General features: G+C 37.8%; 1 protein-coding gene across 9 annotated transcripts in view; it reads left to right on the top strand.

Annotated features, from left to right (window-relative positions):
- ADGRB3 (adhesion G protein-coupled receptor B3) overlaps positions 1 to 7,124 on the top strand; it is a 472,618-nt gene extending 465,494 nt beyond the window's left edge. For all 9 annotated transcript variants that reach the window (XM_061358588.1, XM_061358586.1, XM_061358587.1 and 6 more), the window contains 2 exons: positions 4,314 to 4,418; positions 6,325 to 7,124. In XM_061358588.1, coding sequence (XP_061214572.1) covers positions 4,314 to 4,418; positions 6,325 to 6,513 — 294 coding nt within the window. In that variant the 3' untranslated portion in view covers positions 6,514 to 7,124. The remainder of the gene's footprint in view (positions 1 to 4,313; positions 4,419 to 6,324) is intronic.
- The last annotated feature ends 7,849 nt before the right edge of the window (positions 7,125 to 14,973 follow it).

The following is a 14,973-nucleotide window of genomic DNA, read 5'->3' as shown; positions in this document are numbered from 1 at the left end:
GATCTTAACCTGGTTAAAGAGGAAGCTGTCAAAAACTGGGCCTGTATCTTGTTTTCTCTTTTTAAATAGTTTACCATTGCATTCTTAAATTATCTCTTTATGTAAGAAAAAAAAAAAAAAAAGGCAGACTGTGCCATACTGGGTTTAGTCTGTAGGCAGACAGTACTTCTGCCACATAATACACTATTAGATTTTGCAAAACACTAATATAGTTGAACTTCAAAGTTTGCTAAAGTGAACAGTCAACATGCAACTGCTTTACAGCTATTTTCTTGCTATTATCAAGGATTAGTTTAGACTTCTACATGGAGTTCAATATCCAAAACTTGACCAGGATGGAGCAGTTTGGGTTTTTTGGATACTTGCTTCTTCTGCCTTTTGTAACCCCAGAGAAGTGCCCTCCAACCCCAGCCATTATTTTGTGTTTTTTCCTAAAGCTGGAGAGGTAGCTCTTTCATGAAGTCTTAGCACTAATACTTAGCAGTCAAATCAAATAAAATTCATTTTAATTATTTGAAAAGAAATACAGATGGTGTGGAAAATCCCAGGAGGGCTTTATAATAGGTGTGTACTGACACTTAAAAAAACATATACGAGAGTTGAACTGTAATATTGGCATGTATTTTGAGGATTCAAAATCATAATTACCAGTAAATTCTACAAGATGATCTGAATCCTAGATTTCCCACACCATCCCCTTTCAATGAGGCATTTGTAGGATCTATTATGGTAGTAACATCTATGCCAAATAATATAGAAAAGTGCTTTATTGCCCTACTCCCCAGGATTCAAGTAATCTGTATCTCTTTTTGTGCTCCACCCATGAGGGAGAGCAAGGATACACAGGACAAGTGTGAATACCAGAATGTCTTATTTTCTTTCCACAGAGCAGTAGACTCTACCAGCAATAATACTAAATTGATCATTGCCAGATCATGCCAGATCTGCATTCTTTCAGAATTTTGTCTGCAATAGCTGTTTATTGTAACAACATTGCGAACTCACATGTCAGTTATAAAACCATTCTCTTCCAAACCTGAAGATATCTCTTGAAGATAAAGGTGAAAAAAAATATGCCTTCAGGGAAAAATCCTTTCCTGTTCCTAAATTTGGCAGCTGAACATACCTATAACATCTTGAAAACACAGCAGGTTTCCATTGTAGGGCTGGGAAGGCATTCCCCCATCTGTTCTCTTAGCTGTTTCATACAATATTTGAGAGCATTTTTACCTATGACAATAAAAAAAATCTCTGAGTCAAATTGAAAAATTATTATTATTACTGTTATTCATAAGATTGACCACAAGTCTCCATAAGAGTATTTGTGCTTGATCTAGAGTTCAACTAAAACCCTGTCATAAATAAAAAAAGGGAGCTGGGTACAGGGTCATATTTAAGTCTTTCCCTTCTTGATGATAGCCGTTCACACACTGAATACTCTTCTGAAAGTGGATGCTCATCACTAAGGCTTAGTCTTTCAAAACACATATCTGATGATACTTGTGAGTGGGTATAGAAACGTGGAGGGGGTGCCAGTTCAGTCTGACCCCCTTACAGGTATGGGGCGCAAGAGTTATAAAACCTGCAGGAAAGACCACAAGATGTGTGTCTATGGTCTAACTCATTTTGCTGACTTGGGTGCTTCTACAGAGGATGCGTCATTAATGGACAAATCCCCAGGTGCACCTAAAGGAGGTGTGCTTTCAAAGGACAGCATTAGAAGCATCCTCACATTCTGTTCGGGTTCTGATGCTAGAACAATCATCCTAGTATATATTGGTCTAGATCTCTAGCTCTGTATTGATAAAACTTAGGTATTTCTAATATTAGTAAAACTGTATTTTCCACAGGAATCATGTAACTGAGAAAACAGATTAAACCCCTACAAATACTTTGTGAGTTTTCCCATAATGGAGAAGGAGTTACACAATAGGAATGGGTTGCCCAGGGAAGTTGTGAATGCTCCATCCCTGGCAGTGTTCGAGGCCAGGTTGAACAGAGCCTTGGGTGACATGGTTTAGTGTGAGGTGTCCCTGCCCATGGCAGGGGGGTTGGAACTTGATGATATTAAGGTCCTTTCCAACCCTAACTATGCTATGATCCTATGATTCTATGATTTTCTAAAAAGGAGATAACATGGTGCTTTCTAACAAGGAATTTAAGCAGAATCTAGAAGAGCTAAAGGAAATTTAAGGTACTGCACCTTCAGTTCAGATCGATTTTTATAAGCACTGGGGAGAGGTGGGTGTCAGTGGGTAGGAATTATGGAATGAAAGCCAGGAAAACACAAAGAAACCAAAAGATCCATAGGTACATGTGCATACGAGTCATTCTGCTATTAAGAGCAAAATTTAAAGCCTTTTTCTAGCAGACTTCCCACTGCAAGTGTTTAATTTCTCCTCCCACCTGCTTCTCCTCAGGAATAATGTAATGAACTGAGTAAGACATTTGCATTATTCATATTTGCTATTTAATGAATTCTTGGGTACACGATTCAGAAAAATATCAGAAAGCAGCATTCTCTATGCTTTCTATTAAAAAGTTTCCAACTGGAGACACTTGTTTCACTGTCATAGGCTATTTCCTGCTTTTAGAACCAGTATTTTAACCTACCAAATCCATTTTATCCCCATGAGCATATCTCCTTATTTCAGCCAATAATAATCTCCGAGGCAGAACCTTTCTTTTTTCAATTCTATGTATATGAAATTTGCTACATATCCAAGTCTACCATAGCAGCAATAGCTTAAAAGAATCCCTAGGAAGTCACAAGTGAAGCTCCCCTCATAAATTTAGATCAGCTATCTTTAGTTAAATTACATTTTGCAAAGAGTTCCTCACCAAATCCTGCAAAATTGTTTCCGTTATTCACCCCACAACTCTTGTTAAGTTAATAGGTCTTTAATTGCTGCCGTATCTCATGTCTCTTTTGTGAATAATGTTGCCAATTTCCTGTTCTCAGAAGTGAAACAAGTTCTGAAGTTACGGTGTAGCTATATTAAGGATTATATGGCTATTACAGCATAGCTGTAGAAATGCATGGCCAAGAGAGCAGCCACATTTCAGAATGCAAATAGATAAAAGATAAAATTTAAAATTGGTATTGGTAAAGCATTATTTGAGGGTCTGCTACTGCCATTCCATATTAAATGGTAGCAACCCAGACTTGGCAGAAGCGTTACTTGCTGGGAAGGGTCACACTCAGGCACTGCATGAGTTTGCAGGGTTTGTCATGTACAATGCCTGGGAAAAAATCAGGCTTGACAATTAGTAGACATACATAGAGACCAGTGTCCTGCATCTTTTCTATCAACATTATTGGCTACTGCCCTGGATGTAACTCAAGTTTAAGCAGTTATAAAAGCTTAAGAAATGCCAAGTTAAGCCCATCTGCTGTTGGACTGAGGTGACACATCTTCAGTCCTTCCTGTCCCCTGTCCACCCAGACCCCAGAACCATGAGATTGCTTGAACAGTAAGCAGCTTTCAGTTTTGCTCCAGAGGCTGGTCTGAATGCATAGCTGAGCATGAACTTGTCTGGAAACAACTTACATAATATTCTTGAGAGTCGTAGGCTTGAAAACTGGCTTCACTCTATATAGCTGCCAAGACAGATACATGGCTGAGGGCTCCTCCAACTGTGGGCACTGCCTGGAGTCCCCACCTCTGCATATGCGTGCCATATAATTAGTTTCTGTGGAAAAGTGCTGTATGTATGGACTGGAGGGAGGGTGGTTTCCAATTGGCCAGACCATGAAAAAGAAATCAAGTAAAATTGAAAAACTCTGCCATTCCAACTGCATTTTAGGATGATCTGAATGACAGAAGATGTCATAAAAAGACATAACATTTTGGGGTTTTTTTCATTTTGGACCAGGATGTCCTAATTCAGTGCTCTCATAAAAATTATTCCCATAGGAACCATTACTAACTTCTGTTGTATTCCTATAGAAATAAAAAAATAAGCATCCATGCTGAAATAGAAATTCTAGAAAATACTTCTAATGTGCAAGATAAATACCCCTCTGAGAAACTGCCATCACTTTCAAAATACATCTAGGCTAGCACAAACCCAGCATCCCTTAGGTTCAACAACCCAATAAATGTGGGGTAAAATCAGCCTCTTGTGTACGGGAAGAACATTAAACAGAGAAGAGAGAAGGCTTGGTGCAATTCACTTCCATTGTTTGAGTCTACTGGGAAAAGATGGTCCTGCCAAATTCAATTTACTTTATTATGCTGGGGAAACTAATGCTTTCCCTAAAAAAGCCCAGATTCGATTATAAATATGAGCAATTATGTTTCATTTTGCAGAAGGTCATGCATACAAGAAAGAGGCACATGGAATTGTTTCAAGAGTTAAATCAGAAATTTCAGACACTGGACAGATTTCGGGATGTACCAAAATCAGGCAGTATGGTAAGTTTTCCTTCTTAGATATTTAAAATATGATGTATCCTTGACAAGAGTCCAGTGTATTTCCCAAGAAGACCTCGCTCTGTGCTACCTTTATATAGCAGAAAGTAGAACAAAGGATATTTTCAGTAATTTAACCTATGACAACACTCATTAAGTTTTACAACTAGACCACAACTAACTGACTGACATCATTATAGAAGACAAGTAATTGAACTGTAGGGAACACATTTCAAATCTATATGTGCCTACCAAGTCTACAGGACTTTGCATAGAGAAAGCAGCTCACTAATGTAATTTGGCCAATAGGGCTTTTCCTGTAGCCAGACAAGCAGATATTAAATTAGCTACTATAAACAAGTCCAGCTAGATTTACCTGTGCATGAGAGGGTCCAGAAAGCACACAGGGTCTCTGTAAAGCTGCATCTTTTCCATAATAGGTTTACAAATATTTGCCATGGGAAAAGCAAAAATTAAATTCATCCTGAGTTGACTCTGCTATCATCATAACTCAAATTTATACACACACACTCATACACACATACATAACACCCGGACTACATTTGATAATGAGAGCAAGGAAATAGTTGATTCTGCCTAATTAAAACTGCTGATTTAGTGTGACGTATTTGTTAGCTGTAATATTATCATTAGTAATAAATTCATATATAATTTTATAATGTGAAAATTGTATATTGAATGGAACTGAGCTAGAATCATTGTATTCTATAACTTTTTCAGAAGAGCTGCTCTCAGACATGAAGAAGAGGTATTAAGCAGATGTGAGGCCAATGGAAAAACATCATTTACATCATCTTAATCCAGCAGAAATTTGGCCCTCATTCTTTGATGAACCTTTAGCTGTCATATGTGTTATTTTCCACCCAGTTCTCACTCACGCCCCCTACTGACATCTAAAGTCTGTATTTGCCTCCCTATTTGAGATTTGCCATCCATGTTAAGCTTGAATTAATTCAAAATCTCAAAGGGAATCTCAGTGGAAGAGTTGTGTTTACTCTGTCTCACATCAGCGCTCTGTTCTTGAAAGGTCTGCTAATAAAAGCTGTCTAGAGGAATGGTCTATCTGTAAGAATCAGAGAGTGATCCAGGTACCTAAATATAGGCATCTTAGGCTATTTTAGATGGCCTCAAGTGTCTTAATCTACGTTATGATACAGGCAGTGATGGCACAGGAGATCTGCACCTCTCAGGAAAGATCAAGATCCAGCAGAAAATTCAAAGGCATCTAAGATGGAGTAAAAATTATAGCTTTTGGCAACTAAGTCCCACCCAACATTTTACAGCAGAAATCACTAATTAAATTACTCTTAGTCCATGGTATCTTTTACTTTATAAAACTTAGCATTCAAAAAAAATTATCATTCAGTTGAAAATAAACAGCTTTCAGCCTGTTAATCCTAATATGCATAAGCTCATCAGCCTGTGAAGCAAGGTGACTCTCCCAGCATTTTCAAGGACTAGTTTTCAGTAGCTCTGTCACGCACCTGCCCCAATTTAAAATGCAGCTGGCAATCTCTGTTTCAAACCACTCTATATTTCAGGCTGCAAGCTCTTCTCAATTACCTTTCCCTTCTCTTCTCCCACTTTTCTAGACAACTGCTATTAAAGAGATGGCTATTGGTACTGGATCACTCTGCCATTCCTCACATACATTGGCTCTTGTGAAAGAAAGGGCTTAGCTGGCAGCTCAGGTGAGGAGCCTGCCAAAGTGTTGATTGTTCACAGAGACAGTCACAAGGGTGCTGAACGCTTGCCAGCCTGGATCCCTGCAAATCCTTTTCCCCTTTCTGCCTTCTGTGTCTCATGAGACCACGTTAACAATCAGCCGTATAAGTGAAAAACACCTTAGTTCATCCTTGGTTTTAATTCTTCTTTCTTTGGTCTTCAGGAGAACTCAGCACCAAGCAAGGCTCCATGGGAGAGTTTCAAAACCACAGGTGACTACCAACACTATACAACGATAAATGTATTAGACACAGAGGCAAAAGACGCTTTAGAACTCAGACCAGCAGAATGGGAGAAGTGTCTGAACTTGCCTTTAGATGTGCAAGAAGGTGACTTTCAAACAGAAGTTTAACAAAAACAAACTGAACAAAACAAAAATAATTCATTGCACTGACAATAACGAGACTTTGGGAAGCCTGACACTCCTGTCTGAACATTGTGACTACTTTATGTCAGGCTCTTCCTGTGCCAAATGTCAGTGGTTTTTTTCGTACAGTATATTCCCACTAGTGCAGCTAGTGGAGAACCAGGTGTACAATTCTTACCATCGTGTGTTGTAAGTACCCGTGGAATGGATTTGTAAGGTAATCTTTATAGATAAACCTCAAGCAACGATTCATGTTGTAACAGCTTCATTTGGTTTAGTTTTCAAAAAACTTCACCATGAAGCACAATGTATATATTTATGCAGTTTTTAAAGTTTATAACAGTCTGTTTGGCCATTACTACACTTTTTACTTTATAATATAAAAGCAAAGGTTTTGTCATTAAATGAATGTCTGTTGAGCTACATTCTTCATTGCTTTAAATGCAATAAAGTAATAATCTCACTTTTATATGAATAATATATTTCACATCTTTATTATTGCAGTTTTCTCTGGAAAGCTCAGAGTAGCTTTCTCTGCTGCAGCTGTGTATAAAATATTTAAAATGTTGTATGGTGTAAATAAACCTTTGTCTACATATCAGTTTCCTAGTGTATTTTATTCTGTATTTGTTTATCTTAAATTTGCATATTTATGAAGTTTTATTTAAAAACACACATATTGAATACATATTTAGAGTTTTAATAGTATGTTGTTCTAGTCCTGCAAGGAGTTTCAAAAGCATATGAGTAGGTTTATATAGCCATCCCTTATTTTCTTACATATTCTTTTGTGACAATGTACCATATAAATTGGACTTGTCAGAATAGTGTTACAATTGTTGTTTTATAAGAATTTTTATCTTGTTGGAGAAAGACAAATAACGGAAAATAAGTTCTAAAGCACAGCACCCAAAGAAAATACTGGCTTAGAATCATTACATCTTCTGCTTGGCCTTGTTTCTGTATAACAAAAAAGTCTGTAAAGATAAAAAATTCTAAATTATTTTAGATAAAAAAAATGTGTTTCATATTATAAATCAAGAGCAGAGCATGATTTATGTTGAAAAGACTGTTAAACAATTAGGAATAGAAAGAGTAAATCCTCCTTTCCATGCTTAGTACAAGATGCCGATCTTCAAAACATTCCCTCATCTACACCATAGGTGTGGGGGGGCAGGGATGAGATGTCATTTCAAATCTTCAGATGCCATATTTCTAACAGAAAGTTTTCAAAACTGTTTCGGTTTCTGCTGTACAGAATTGAGTATGCTGCAGCCTACTAGCTGGGAAGCTCTTAGAAAGGAAGAAAACATGATTGCCAATCTGCTTAGGAACAAAAAAGACTAGAATAGAGACTAGTCAGTGAGAACTTAACCCAGAACACTGGTACAAGGAGAGCATCTGTTGAGAGAAAGTACTTAGGATCAACCTTCAGACCAACTTTCAGGAAAGTGTTTCTCTCTGTAAACCCTTTATCCAGGTCATAATAAGGTAAAGCCACAAAAAGGAGTCTGACTTTGCCTGCTTTGAGTGAGCGTCTCGTGCAGAGTGAAGATTTCTCTAATGCTAGAAGTATCTAAATCTTTACAGAAATACAAAATATCTATCTAACAACTTGGTATCAAGTCTGTCAACTAGTTTAAGTGCCTAGAAGTTAGATGATGTAGTACTTTATATGGCAATACATCAATCAATCAGAACTAGCACTTATGTCTTGTGCAGGAGACTGGCTATGCAACCTGCTAACGTCACACCTCCGAAATCAGATAGTGGACCAAAAACCTCTCTCTTGTTTTACATCAAGTTCTAATCTAGAAGGGACTTTAGATAATGTTACAACAGAAACTGCACATTTTTAGAAGATTTCATTCAATATGGTATGCATCTGTCAAGCAGAACATGTTTTACAAAATTTCTAATTCTTGAGACTAAGGAAGTTTAGGCCCCCGGATCCAGATGTAAGCCTTAGAAACCTCCTTGATTGATCTAAACATAATATAGATCCATAGCATCTTTGTATTTCAATAACCATACTGCAGAGATTATTTGCATAAGCTTTATATCACCAAACTCCTGTTCAGTGGTGGTCTAGTTAGAACTGCAGAAAGGTTAGCTTAGGCTGCAAACTTACCCAGGAAGCATGATAGATCAGTCTATACTCAAGACATTGCTGGCCCAGTGCTGTTATTAATAACCCAGTTGATTCAGGTTTAGCAGTAGCCTTGGGGTTTATGTGCCACACAGCAGTCACAGATGTGCTTTCAGTGTACGAGCAGCAGTGTTCAGTGTTTCTTTATTTAGAGCTTGTACTGCCCTGCCCAGAAAGTTCTAGATTTTTTTTTATGTATTTCATATTTAGAAATATTAAAAACACACTGAAACCCACTGGTTTTGCCTACTGATTTTACTGCTTCATATTAAAGCAGAGCTTGATTTCCACAAGCCAAAGGCTACCGTGTACTTAGAGTGCTGCTCAATGTCTCTGAAACGATGCAAGCCAGACTGGGTCCAGCAGGAGAGTACAAAATTGTGTCCACTGGCTTTAAATGTTGGTAGAGTACTGAGGAGATGTTTAGCATTACATTATATGCAAATAAAAATTGAGTCAGAACTCCCTACATTATACTAGATGCAGACATGACAAGGGACCCTACATTTGCCATCCAGGGCTGGCTGGTGCCATTTGACATGCCCTATGCTACTTTATATGTCCTCCAGGTGTAATTACAGAATGATTCAGGTGTTTGAGGGTGATTCAGGTGTCTTAGGGCTCAGCTAATCAGTGCTGCTGCAGCTGGTGCTAAGGTATATCGGGGGAGTTTGGCTCAACCTAGAGTTTACCTTGATCCAACTTAAAACAACAGACTTAAAATACAAATTCCCTAGATGTGTATAGAAAAAAAAAACAAATACTTTTTTTGGAAGGGCCTCATTTTCTCAACAGTTTAAATACATGTTGGCAGTTGTATAAATTCATATGCAGTTCCTCTGTGTTCTTCTTACATTTTTTTCTGCAAAAGTTTTTTTCTGGCAAGTCAATGCTAAACAAAAAGTGGCCTGGATTTTTCAGTATAGGGAAGCAGTACATACAGGAAATCTAGCTGAGCAGCCATAGATCACTTATACAGCAGTTCAGGACACATGATTTCACATCCAAGGCTGCATGCAAGGCACATGCAAGGCTGCATCCAAGGCAGCAAGGGTTTTGTGCTGCAGGCATTAAAGCACTAACAAAGTTATCTGCCCTTGCCAAGGCAATGTTATTTTAACCCAGAATTTTCTGTGGAGGGAAACTATGAATTAGTCATTATTGAACTTCAGCTCTTATTCTGCAATATAAAAAGAAAGAAGGAAAGAGAGACTAAGTGCTGCTACAAAGGATGAGAGGTAGAATAGCAGTGCTGCCTTGCTGATTTGGAGTGTCATGTGCTTAATGCTGGCATATATGTAATGCTAATGACTCCTTATGATGAAGATTTAAAGCAAAGTTATAATAAAAAACACAAACAGATAAGGGTATTTCCATCTCATTCATTACTGGGTCTGAATTTCTTCATAATCAGTAAATCAGTGCTTTTCTCTGGGAAATGCTGTCCTGACACTCCTGTGAGAACAGTGAGAACATTATTTGCTTCTGTGATAGTAATACATAATCGCCTAATACTGTTTTAACATGGGATTAAACTGGGGTATTTTCTTTTCAAAACAAACAAAAAACAAACCAAACAAAAAACCTCCATGTGCCAAGTTGCACCAGGTGAAATGTTTTCTGATGCTTTGATTTGCCTCCATTTCCCATAGTTGCTAGGCAATGCTGTACTTAGTTACCAGATTTAACAAATGGTCTGCTTCCCACTTGGAAGCAGGCATCCATCTGTCACAGCATCAGCAGTGTACTTTCCATTAGATTATGCAAAAGGATATGGAAAACTCTGTGTTAGCAATCAGCAGATGGAGACATTGTGTATTGGTACTAGATCTTCAGTTCCTCAGGCATTAGCTCAAAGCTGTGCTGTATCTCTGGGTAAGCCACAAGCAGCAGTTTGTATGAGCAACCTTATTTCCCTCTCTCAGAAAGTGCTCTATGGATCTCTTGTACAATCAAGCTTGTTCTCATATGCTGAGGGCAGTAAAAAGAGAGCTACCCAGTTGAATATGTGTTTGGGGAGCTGTGATTCATTTTGAGCCAGGTCTCAATAAGTGCAATGCTGTAACATTTTCTACTTACTTTCTAGAAAAACCTTTCTTTGCAAGGAAAGCAAAAAAGACCTCTCTAAGAAAAATTCAGTTTCTGATAAGATAGGCATGACTACTAACCCTAGTTTCCACTGCTATGTTCTGTTTCTTATTTAAAATTGTAAGGTAAAGAAAGAGCCATTTATCTGATTTTGACAAAATTTTCTTTTAGGCTGCATTGGACCATCATGTGGCAATGAAATACTCAAAATAGCTGCACTACATTACTGCTCCTCTTTTTGTTCTGAACTAGTTTAATACCTCACTATTTTGTATGAGGAACAGTTAATAACTATTACCATTTCAACTTCCTCTCTTGACTATACAGTTATAGGCCCCACAGTTAACTCTTTTTCAGGATTACAAACCTACGCTCACTTAGTACTCATACTCACGTGGAAGTCCTTCCCTGATTTCTACCATCCTTCTCTCCTTAACTAACTAAGTTCTTAAATAATTCTCAGTAAATCCTGAACTCATTATTCTGTATGATCACTGCAGAAAAAGGAGAAACTCCAACAGGAAGCTTCTAAAATTCCTTTTTACTTAGTAGGAAAAAAAAAAAAGAAAAAAAAAGAAAAGAAAAACAAAGAAAACTCAAAAATACTTTAATTTTAAATTTTTTATCTAATGCTCTAATGGGAACTACAATACCATCTCACTGAGGAAGAGATGGGCACCAGGCAGCTTCTTTTAATTAATCATAATTTCCTGCTTCTGTTTCTTAAGTAGCACTGCTGCAGCAAGATAGATAGTTATCTACAACCTAGTTATCTAGCCAGTGCTGCTGGGGTTTACAGTTAGAAAGTAAGAGCTATATGAATCCTTTTGGATATAATAGTGGTTGTTTCCCACAGCCTGAAAGTCTGCTGAATTGTGAGCAATTTTTTTTCCATTCTTTTGTAACCCTCCTGCCTCTAGCTCTGTGTTCAGAGTGAGGTCCACTCACTTCCTGACTCTCTGCTTTAAATAAGTTTTACGTTAACAGGCATCTTGGCTAGGGAAGGGCTTGAAAGCTGCTGCTCATGACTGTTCATCACTGTGACTAAGATTTAAACACCTGTACTTCAACAGATGTAGGTTGTAAGAAATAGATTTTGTTGATTAGCTTGGGCAGCTATTCGGAAGTCCAGCTGGAGATTATACATTATAACAATATATATACCTTATAATATTATACAATGAGATATCTACTTGTCTGTGTGCATTGTATAAGTGGATAATGTACCTCATTCAACATATAGTCAAGCTTAGGAAAGAGGCACCTAAACCTACGTGATGCAATGCTGATCATCAAAAAAATAATCTATGTCCTTTTGCGGATCAAATCTGTAGGAATTGAAATACTTTTTTAAAATCTGGTTCCCAGAATCCTATTTTAAGGACAGCAACGAGCTATTATTTTTTCCCATAACCAGTTCAATGATTTATTGCATTCTGTCCATAGGCTGTTGACTCAGGAAATTGCAAAAGGCGATGTCTGAAGGACCTCACAGTGTAAAAAAGAAACTGGAATTGATGAGTATGTATGTTCAACTTCTTATTCGGTGTCCCCTTGGACCTAAACACTTTATTTCCTGCTCTTCTCAAGAACCGTGTATTAGAAAAAGAGATTAGAGCTCTATTTTTAGTAATTAGATTCTTAAATCCAGCAAGAATTCACTGTGGTTTCTAAAGACAGACAGGTAGAATCTATTATATCTAATTATATCCAGAATTCTAATGAAAACACTGCCTGCCAATATTTCAAGCACAGAACTCTGCAGGGTAATTTAACTCGACCTATCATAGCTGTCCAGGTGTTTCCCGTTACATAAAGAAAAAGGGAGGCACCTCTGAAGCACAGCAAGACCCAGCCATTCTCCAAGTACTAACATCTTGCCATTGATTGCACAGAGAATTTAAAAGTCTCTAGAAGGCAATAAAATTCTCATAAATTAAGGACCAGATTTAGCTAGATTTAGTCATCACCATGTGAGCTAATGTCTAAGTTCCCAGTATACTCACTGGAGAACAGGTCAATATAGTCAATGAAGCCTAAAGACTTACCTGCTACTAGAAGCAGGATGCAGTTAATATGAGATGTCTTACAGTCTTTGAAACATTTGCAGATAATAAAAACACTTAAGAGGTATCTACACATTTCTGGTCCATGCAGGACCCCCCACCCCCCCCCCCCAGTGATTCATTTGTGTTAGGACACATTACTCCAGCTTCAGGGGAAGATTCTCTGAGATGCTCTGGGATATCCAGCCTCTAGCTATCATTCCAGAGAGGCATGGAATTATGGTCTAACGTCAGGTTTTCCAACTTCAAATGAATGTCATAGGTACTCTCAGTATCACATATTGCCGTTACTTACTCAGAATCCACCTTGCCTCCTCCTCTTACAAATATTTATGTCAGTTGATGTAGAAGATTCATCTTCTCTGCAATTGATTGTTAGACCTCTAAATCCTGTATGTGAATTACCCAGATTCTCATCCTCCTGAGACATAAAAGACCCACAACACAAGACAACCTAAGCCGCTAAGTATTAGTAGACTGTGAAAAAGCACATTCTGGAAGATCACATACAGGCCAACCAGGCATGCAGGTCTCAAGAAGCCAGGAAAATTAAAGTGTTATGCTTTGAGCTGGTGTAAGATTTCAGCCACAAATGAACTGATGTAGAATACGAATGCTTGACATACTGACCTGGTACTGGTCTTGCTTTCTCATTCCATGAGATTCTCCTGACTATTGGGCAACAGTCAGGCTACTTCTATTTTGTGCTCTTCTGACATTCTGATGCTCTTATTTCTGGTTACACAAAGTATTCTGGCTACACAAGTATTAGGAATACTGTCTGATCCCTTCATGTCCAGCCTTTTCCTAAAATTTAGAAGGTGGTGGTTCAAAGCTCTCTAAAATGAGTAGGACAGGGAAACTTTCCAACTTCCTTATGCTAGCTTCTGATATTTAATAGCATTCTAAAAGAGGATAATGCGCGTTTTTCTATGTTAGGTCTGCAAAGCAAAAAATACCAAGTTTAATTCTTGGTCAGAAATAACTCTACATACTACCATCATACATAATTTAGAAACCAAAAAAGGTTCAGAATCATCTGCCACAGCACTATCCTTTAGTTATAACCTGATGGCTATCTTTTGGAGACAACTACCCAGCTGATTAAAAGGTATTGTAACAGTTACTTGTATTCAAAGTGAAAAAAAAGACTATTAAACTTTGACATGAAAATTTCATTCTCTGAAAAAAAGATAACTATGTGTATTGAATTAAAAGAAGATTTGAGGTAATTTTTTTGTCTTTAATTTACCATGGCCACATAAGACCCTATGTTCTTCTAAAATTGGGACAGCAATAAAGAAGTTGATTAACTTTGGTAGAGGAAAGCCAGATCATTGAGGTCCCCATTTTAATAAAGAAATGTATTTGAGGATGACAGCCTTCAAAGTATGCATCAGAACTTCCAATATTAAGAACTCAGTATAATGAGAAAATGTCCTTTCTTCATCACAGAAAGAGTTCCAAAGACAGGGTCCAGTTTTTCCATGTAAATAGGAGGTTGCAACCTCTGTTAGACAACCAGGAACAAAGACAGTTTTCTTCAGAAGAAGTTCCAGTTTTCTTCCACATAAAATCACAAAGTACTGGAGAACTCTGAAAACAACAATCTGAAGACACCAGAGATTTCACTGCAGCTACTGAATCAGTAGCACATTTTGTGTTGGGTATTAGCTGGAAGGTACTTTGCTACGAAGTCCTGGACTTTCAGGTCATTTTTTTATGATATTACTGTTTAGAAGTTTGAGTCCACAACATTTACTTCCAATCTTGGCCAGCCATTGCCACGGCTATTATATCAGCAAGCAAAGACATAAGCAGATTACTTTATGGAGAGATGTATTTTCCTAAAGCTAGTCCCTAAAAAATTTATTCTTCAAGATATGTTGTCTGATTGGGAATAATCTGGAATAAAAAGAACCCAGGAAACTGTTGGACAGCTCTGCTGCAGACTGCTGTTGTCCCAACTCCCGTCTCTTTGCATGGCTGTCCAGCTTGGACAAACCAACTGGGCAACCCAGTTTGATGTCCTCTTCAAACCTGGTAAGAATGCACCATCTTGCATCTTTGACAGTGTTCAGCTGGGCAGGTCTCAGAAGAGACCCCTGCAGTGCTGCATTTATAATTTTTTGTAAACCCACA

Source organism: Neopsephotus bourkii, unplaced genomic scaffold (assembly GCF_033783945.1).
Source record: "Neopsephotus bourkii isolate Nb327-2 ecotype Australia unplaced genomic scaffold, CSIRO-AGI_Nbou_v1 NB_947, whole genome shotgun sequence".
Lineage (NCBI taxonomy): Eukaryota > Metazoa > Chordata > Aves > Psittaciformes > Psittacidae > Neopsephotus > Neopsephotus bourkii.
Note: the sequence above shows the minus strand (reverse complement) of the source record. Positions and strands in the feature narration are given on the sequence as shown.